The sequence below is a fragment of the Nothoprocta perdicaria genome, unplaced genomic scaffold (assembly GCF_003342845.1).
Source record: "Nothoprocta perdicaria isolate Ctin4 unplaced genomic scaffold, notPer1 scaffold_11, whole genome shotgun sequence".
Taxonomy (NCBI): Eukaryota; Metazoa; Chordata; class Aves; order Tinamiformes; family Tinamidae; genus Nothoprocta; species Nothoprocta perdicaria.
This window is the reverse complement of record NW_020454205.1, coordinates 8,093,392-8,101,976: the sequence shown is the minus strand read 5'-3', so window position 1 is coordinate 8,101,976 and position 8,585 is coordinate 8,093,392. Positions and strand designations below refer to the sequence as shown.

Below are 8,585 nucleotides of genomic sequence, written 5' to 3'. Positions count from 1 at the left end.
CCCTCCTCGAAGAATGGTCTAGTTTTCTTGTATCAATGGCGAGTTTACCCACATTTATCCATTTTTGAAAACAGCAATCCCAGTTTGAACCAAATTATACTGATTAAATACATGGGCAAGCCACTATTCTCTGCAAAGGCTGCTCCCTTATTTGCATGTGTGCTGCGGCAACATCCTGAATTCTCAGTCTGGTTTCATTCATTATGGCATTACCACTGCTACAGTTAATTTGGTTTAGATGCAAGTCACCTCTGCTGCTTTTATGATTGTCAGGTAAGCTTGGCCCCAGCACAAACAGGTGATGTGGTGGCAAAACGTGCTCTGACAGGACTAAGATCCTTTACACAGATAAGGAGCCAAATGGTGCTGCTTGTGCTGGCCCCTGGCCCACAGACACGCCACCAAAAACAGGCCTATTCAAATAGTTCCAGACTGCAGACACTTGAGTTGAATGAGATTAGCACTAAAAAAAGAGACTTTATCAAATAGAGAGGTGTATTATAGAAAAAGAAGCAGATGTGTTTGTTTAAAATACTTTTTCTCTGGAGAAAGCAAAGTAGTAATATAAAACAAATTTACGTGACATCTGATTGAACAGAATAACCCTGTATTTAAAAATAAATGAATCCTGTTCTTTTCAGTTTACCAATTTGCCTTTTCTCAGCTGGTGTCCGCTACAAGTTTTTGCACTACAGTTTGGTAATGCTACCTCTTCACAGTGCAGCTCCTAGCACTAAAGGCATGTGCTAAGAATGTTTGCTAGTCACGGGACCTGGCTAGACTCACCAGGCAAAACAAACTATCATCTACAAAGAGGTGGCAAAGCATGGGATAACGGTTAGTCCTAGGAATTCACCTGTTCTCACTGCCTGGTTGTGAGTGTGTGCTTTGGTCATTAAAACTTACACTCTTCCTTGGAAGAGCCAAACTGGTCTTCAAGGAAGAAAGCGAATGCTTTCTCTATAGGGGCCTCTGCAGTTATTTTAAGGTTATCCTGCATCTCAACTCAGACATTTTCTGAAGTGCACAGGAAATACCTTACCTATTCACTATGTTGTTACTAGCACCCAGCTTTCCCTCTGGACTCTGAAGCACAAGCTGCTCCAGTCTTTAGTCCTATTATTTAATTCTTGAACATAACCACACAATGGTATGCGCCCCCCCAATATTCCCTCAGTGAGAGGGGAAACAAGCTGAGATGCTATAATGCCAAAAGATATATAAAACAGTCCATGCTGTGCCAGCAAGGAATAATATTATATGTGCAGGAAGTTTTAGAAGTAAATTAGACTGAGAAACTGGGCATCAACAAGACACTTCATATTCAGCTGATTTGGTAATGTGGAGGCCACCAACGTGAACCACTATCCAAGTAACAGAAAACAGGCTAGTGAAAAGTCTGAGAACGGTGTTGAAAAGAAACACTCCTGGGAGAACCTGTTTCACCATCGAGCACCAAAGGCGACTATAGAGCGAATTAATGAAACAAAACAAAAACGTGGCGCCTCGCGCGGCGCCGAGTGCCGCGGGGCCGCCTGACGGTTCAACGGCCGCCCAGGCGGCTGGCGCAGGCGCGGAACGTCGCGGCTCGTGATTGGTTGGATCGGTTTTCGCGGGGCAGGGGCGCCTCTCTTCCCATTGGCCGGCTCTCCCGCTGGGGGCGGAGCCCCGCGTGGAGGCGCTTTTGGAACGGGCCACCCGGAGCAGCCCGGCCCTCGGTGGGCGGGGCTTCTCTTTGGCGCGGAGGGAGGCGGGAGCACAAGGCGCGCGCCGCGGCCCGCGCTGTCAATCCTAGGAGTCAGTTAGCGGTGGCGGGCGGGGCTAGAGTAACGGTTACCCTCGCCATTGGCTGGCGAATCTCAAGGCTCCACTGATTCCCACCAATCCCCGGAGAGCTTCCTACCGCCCCCTGAGGGGGTAGCCCAGCCCGCTTTCTCTCTATGGCCAGCGCTGCCCAGCGGCGCCTCGCGGTTGGCCCGCTCAGCGGAGGGAGGCGGGGCCAAGGCCCCGGGGCGGCCATGTCCGAAAGTTCGGCGTCGCCTCCGGCGTGACAGTTGGGGCGGCGTGGGGCGCGCTCGCCGCCGCCCCGCCGCGCGCCATGGAGGACGAGGAGGAGGCGCGCAGGAGGAAGGTGGAGGCCGGCAGGGCCAAGGTGCCGCCGGGCGCGCCGAGGGGGCGGCGGGCGCGGGGCGGCGGGCGGAAACCCCGGGGCAGCCGTTATTTCTGTCGCGCCGCGGGCGCCCGGCCCTGCTCCCGGTGCTGCCCCCGTGCTGCCGTGCTCCTCTGCGCCTTGCAAGGAGGTAGAGCCGCTGCCCTCCGGGAGCGAGGAGCAGCCCGAGGTAGTGCCGGGACCTCCCCACAAGTCGGTGTTTTTGTTTTCCAGTGAAGTTTCCATTTTTAGCCATATTTCCCTGGAAATAAAACAAGCAAACTGTTCTGGAAAAACAAACAAAAAACCCCCCCTCTATTTCTAGAAGAAGGTTTCCTGCCCCAAAATTAGAAACTGCGAGTTTTGCTACCTTAGTGGCAGGTCTGCTTGCCCTTGTGCCCGTGGTTTGGTCGCTGAGCAGCTGTGTCTGTTTGGCTTGTTCCCGGCTGGGCTGTTGGAGCTTCCTGCACCTCCAACAGGCTGTGGAGGGTAAGGATAAAGGTAGCTTGGTGGGGTAGCTGCAGTGAGCACTGGTGGCCTGACTGCTGCCCAGAGATCCTGTCCTGCCGGTAGCTGCTGGCTGCTACAGGGCTGGCACCTGATGAGTGTTAGTGCTCGTGGAAACTTCTGCTGTGTTTGGGAAAAGATGCTCTTCAAGAAGCTGATTGAACGAAAACAAAAATCCTAGCATTTTCAGTATTCCTGTTGCATTGTGGGCTGATATCACTCTATCTTTTTTTTTTTTTTTTTTTTTTAAACCTGTAGAAATCTACCCTGAGTAATAGCATGAGTGTTGTCCACTAGAAATCTACCCCTGTGTAATAGCGTCAGTGTTGTCCACTCAAGGAGGCAGAAGCTCTCCAGACGTTAGCTCCAGTGTTTCCCCCTTCTCCCAACTCCAGTGGCTGTGAAACAGAGGATGTAGCTGGGGGGGGGGGGGGAAGGTCTTCTGAACTGCATCAGCCCCTTTTCCCTTGGGTGCAGTTGTTCTCCAATAGCCATTCCCATGTGGAGAGCATGGGTGTTGTTGGGGAGCAGCCGCTGCTCAAGTTTGGAGCTTCTAGAGCAGCTTGATGGTGCTCAGCACTGCTCATCCGTGCTGGCTTGTCCCACCCAGGTGCTGTCCCAGGTGCCACGTTACCAGCTGTTCCCTCCCTTAGCAGTTCCCTGCCCTCTCTGCCCGGACATGTGCAGCATGGGCACTGTCTCCTATGGGAGGAGAGAGTTACTTTTTGGATGATGATTGAGAGAGAACTTTGAGAGCAGAAGATTTTCAGGTTGTTAAGTTAGATTAGCTGTGGCAGAACTTCTATGAACATTTCCTTTCTAAAACTGAGCGTAGTGTCTGTTTATAGTTAGTTAGAAAAAAGTGATATGCTTACTATGAATGAGTTATTAGTTCACACCTGTTGTACAGCTGTTGTTTGCCATTGGAAAAAAAAATAGAGACTTGCGTTATATTTCAGGTTTGCACACAATGTCAGTGTTGCATCCTGGATTGTTTTGTTAAACATTATGCTAAGGATGTCATACTCTACAAAAAAAAAAAAAAAAAAGAGCTTCCACATTACCTTGTTGCTGTTATAGTATCGTAAACATAATATGCAGAACAATGAGATAAACATTAAGAAAAGCAGAGGGAGGTGTAGTGCTTCCTCTACTTATAAAAATGTCACGAAGATCCATTATTTTCACCAAAAATGAAGCTCAGATTTTTACAAAACAGCTGGACCAATTAATGGAAGAAAAATCCATTGTAACTCATTAAGCACACAGGTATTACATTTAGCTTTGAAAGCCAAATGTGTGAGTAGCAGATTCCGCAGAATGCTCACCCATTTGCTAATACACATGGCCAGGTGCTTGCCCTGCGTTTATACCCTTAGTTATTATCCCTGCTGTTGAAGAGCTGACTTCTGGAATAGATGGATATTGGGCTAACTGCAGGAATAGATGGGCCTCTGGTATTGTCGAGTGTAGTTATATTCTCAAGTCCATGGTAAGATATAGTTATTCTGGGTGGGTGAGCTGCAGGACTGTAAATAGGATTTTTGAAAAGGAGAAAGCAATGTGAGCTGTTTCTAGTGGTACAAAATTATCTTCCTGTGCTGCAGGCCTACAGCAGCACAAAAAGTTTTTTTGGACTGACACAAAAATGTTCAATTTGCAGCTGCATCCACTCTGTGTTTTGTGTCACTGCATCTTTTAAGAATGCCCCGACAGGAAGAGTTGGGAGTGCCGGGCTGTCTGCATGGGCCAGGTTCATGCTCTCTAATATAGGTTGGCCTTAGTTCTCTTCCTATGAGAAACCAGAGGTGTGAATTGTGTGGGTTTTTTTTGTTTGTTTGATTGTTTTTTTTGTTTTGTTTTCTTTATCATCCTTCGGTTTTTATGCTGCTGAAAAATAACCAGGGAAATGACTATAATGTGAATGTTTTCCTCTGTAAAACAATGCCTATTTTCTCTTTCATACAGAAATAAAGACTCACTATTAAAGTGTATTTAAAGCTATCAATGAGTAATAGCCATAATTCCAATTAGTGCATTAACTAGAAACTGTGACTTTTTGGCAGCTAACTTCCTAGCATTGTCAGTCCCTTAAAATTACTGTCTTTAATAAAGTGCAGTACTGATAGCCATTTTTAAATGATCACAGATTTATGCTTTGAAGAGAGAATCTTTTTTTTTTTTTTTTGTAGCTAATGATAAATGGATCTCCTATTTTTAGTTAGAAAGCATGTTAACCAGCTGTGTGCTGTTCCTCACATGTCAGAAGATCTTGCTATTCCTTCATTTAACATAATGGGGACTTGCAAAAGGACTGTGCGTTCTCCCAGCAAAGCTTCCCTGCTTGTGATCAGTTTGAAAAACTCTAGCAGTTGGTTCCTGGCTTATGGGAGAGTGCACCATGCTCATCTTCACTGTATCTAAGAGAGGCTAAAATTTGTCCGAATGATCTGTTTCTTTTTGCATGCTGATGTGATGTTCTGCTCCGTTGCCTTTCCTGTGGATGTTGCTTGGGTAGCAATTTCTGCAGCATGTAGCGTGTTAAGTGAAGAAGCAGATGATGTTTGAGGTAAACTGGGGAGAGCTGGACTGCGCAGGGTTTGCAGCAGCCTTCCCGAGTGCTGACAAGTGCCCCTGGGTGCTTGTGACAGAAGTGTGTCATGTCACCATGGCAGTTTGTCAGGTGGGGCAGGCCGTGGCTTCCCCTCTTTTCAAGGTTGAAGTGAAGCTTTTGCTTTGGCACATGCCATGAGAAAGCCAACTGAGAGTTGGGTCTGTCCGGAGGGGCCTGGGATGCTTTGTATTGCCAGCGCCCTTGTGTCGTGCTGGGAGGAATGAGGAAACCTCTCTGGTGGGGGCGGATCGGTGTGACTCCTCGGTGCTCCTGTGTGCTGTTGCTTTTTGGATGATGGTCTGTGTACCTTGTAATGGTTTTACCTGATGCTTAAATTCATATGGTTGATCAAAAGCTTTGGAAACTTGCTACTGACCCAGACCACAGATTTTACCATCCAGTGATCTCATAAATCTGAAGTGTGTCTGAATATAGATACCTTTCATGGACCAGCAAATTCCTTTCTCCAAGTAGTTCCTTAGACTTTTAGATTAGTTGATAGTGTCTGCATGATGTGTGTGTGTGTGTGTATACACACTCATACACATAATTAATGTCTATAAACTAACAAAGTGATTTTTTTTTTGAGGTGAAGTCGTGCCTTTAAAAATTGTTCAGTCATGGCACATTTCGGTATTTTAATGTGAAATATCTTTCTTGATCTTACTCCACAAATCATTTACTGCCCTGTTGGATGTCCACTCTTTCTGCCTTTTGTTTCTCACACTTTCTGATCTTTTTTTGCACCTGTTCTTGTTTTATCCTGCTCAAGCATCTTCCTCTACTTGCTGTTATTCATTAGGCTTCCTCCTGTGCTCCTTCCCCATGTCATCTAGTTAATTAGTACAATAATTATTTTTGACAAATAATGCCGTCCGTTAAGTGCTAGAGTTAACACTTGATTTCAGAGAATAGTGTTTGTACCTTGTTACAACTTTATTTACTGCTCTCTTCGTTTTGCTTGTGCTGAAAGACATGTTACCTGGCAATGTTTGTTTAATTTGCATTCCAGAATAGTAACTTCAGGAACCACTGAACTTAAAAGAATAAATTCTTTGTAGAAAAATGCCCTAACAGCTGATGTAGGAATCTGATGTCTGTCTGAAGCAAAAGAAGGGAGGAAAAAAAATTAAACAGGCTGCACAGTGTATGAGGCATATAACTGTATATCTGTGAGCTGTTTTTTTCTGTAACAAAACCTTATATAGATAATAAGGAAGGACCCAACTTTATCTGTTTCACAAATTGAATGAAAAGAAATGAATGAGACTTCTTTCTATATTGTAGCTGTATTGCAGGAAAACAAAGCTATGAAGCAATTGTTTTGAGTGTATATTGCAGGTACGTTGCAGCTATGAATACTTATGTCCTGTTATCATTTTGACTATATGTTTTATCTTACTGCAAGGACATTTTAAATGGGTAGTTGATAACCTGTGGTTGTAACCTTGGAGAAGGCTTTTTGCCCTATTAGAGGGATGTCTTGGAATTATGTTGCGAGGTGTTAGTTGGAAATGCTGCCTAAACACAATAGTTGGGTTAAAAATAAGATTATCTTCTTTAAGCTGTTTAAGGTGCTAAGGAAAGTTGTGTAATAAATGCTCTCAGTGACATTCTTTGCAAGTCCCAGGTGTTTCATAGAACTGTGATACTCCGATAAAGTAGAGCATCTGATTCTTCAACAGAAGAAATTAAAATGACCTGGCTTAATTAATTTTCTATTTATGTACTACAATCTGCTTTCTGCCTAGGAAGTTTTGCTGTATTCTCTTAAGGGGGTGACAGGGAAGGAGCGTGAGGACTCACTTGCGTTAATTTTAACCTTAACGCTTATTCTGGCAAAGATCTATTTAGATACACTTCTGAGGGTTGCTGTTTTTGCCAGTCTTGCAGAAAGAATGTGATGCTGCTCTTTTTTCTTTGTCTTTTTTTTTTCCTCTTTCTTTTTTTTTCCATGATTCTAGTATATGAACAACTTATTGCTTTACAAATCTCTATTGCTGCCATGGTGGATTGACACATGAAGCCTCACTGAGTAAAATTCGATTCTTGTATTGAAATGAGTTTTTAGTACCGTTGAGGGATTTCTTGATTAATTGTACAGTTATCCAGTTAGATACTGGAAGTGTAGAAAGTAGGAAGATAAAGCAGATTTTCTGCAGATGTACATACTTCATCAAGGCAGGATATTCTTTGCCACCCATGACCGTGTTAATCTTGTGGTCCTGCTACCTTTTCCTCACTTACCTGTCCCTGTACCTCTTCCAATCTTTTCTGCACAGCTTGCTTACTTCAGACAGCGAAAAACAAAAAGTGGCATCACGCAGTCGCAGAAAAAGACGGCGAAGAGGAAGGGCTCGTCTGTCCACACGCATGACGTTCCGAAAGAAGAGCACGCACTAGTGGCCCAGGACTGTGACTTTCCACCAGATGCTCGAAAAGGTCTAGAGAGTGAGGCTGAAGACACCAACCTGCTAGAGACAACAACAGAGACAGAGGTAAATCTTAATATTTCTTGTGTTTCACTTCACCCCATCTGCAGATAACAAGTATTCTAGATGATTGTTTTATTTCAATAGTTCTTAGCTCTCCTATCTCTGGCACTGTCAGCTGGCTGGCACTAAGCAGTAATTAGTGCATTTTCACATGTAATAAAAAAAATTTCTTTCAAGTGTTGTAAGTAACTGGGGAAAAAAATGGAGACTTTTCAGTAGCTGAATTTCTATTATGTGAGATGGACGGACTGCATTGTCAAGAAACTGTCTGCTATGAGCCAGCTAAATTGAGGTCTCTCTCTTTTTACTTCTATGAACTTTCCTTTGGTAGATTTCTGATTCTGGAGCTGTGAAATTCTTGGAAATTCATTTTGAGATGTGCAGTAGATGAGTGAAAGTGTCATGACTTCATAACATACAGCATTTATTTGGCTTCGTATCATCTTGCTGTCTGGAACATGCTTAAAATTTTCTAGGGAAAAAAATTCTTCAAACATGCTTTAAGTAGGTACTGTAACCATTGTGAAGCCAGCATAGACATTATGCTAGATTCTCTGGCATCTCTTTTTTTTTTTTTCTTTTTTAATGTGTCTTTTCATGTGCCTGATGTATTTCAGTATATTTGTACTTGTGATTCCCTACAGGTGACCGTGTAGTCACATTAATAAACATTAAGACACATGCTGTGATTTGTAGAGAGTTGCTAATAGACTAATACATGTAATGTTTTCAATTAAATGGTTGCTTGCTTGCTTCAGCTCCCAGGCAAGGTGTTTTTTTTGTACTGGTTTTTGGATTAGATGATCTCAAAACACTCTTT

General features: G+C 44.0%; 1 protein-coding gene across 5 annotated transcripts in view; it reads left to right on the top strand.

Moving 5' to 3' along the window:
- The first annotated feature begins 2,098 nt into the window (after positions 1-2,098).
- The window catches only part of PCNT (pericentrin), a 71,266-nt gene continuing 64,779 nt past the window's right edge, over positions 2,099-8,585 (top strand). For 3 of the 5 annotated variants that reach the window (XM_026047828.1, XM_026047819.1, XM_026047810.1), the window contains exons 1-2: positions 2,099-2,152; positions 7,553-7,768. In XM_026047828.1, the coding sequence (XP_025903613.1) occupies positions 2,099-2,152; positions 7,553-7,768 (270 nt within the window). Of the gene's footprint in view, positions 2,153-7,432; positions 7,769-8,585 lie in introns of those variants that run through there. The other 2 variants (XM_026047801.1, XM_026047793.1) reach the window with 1 other exon arrangement.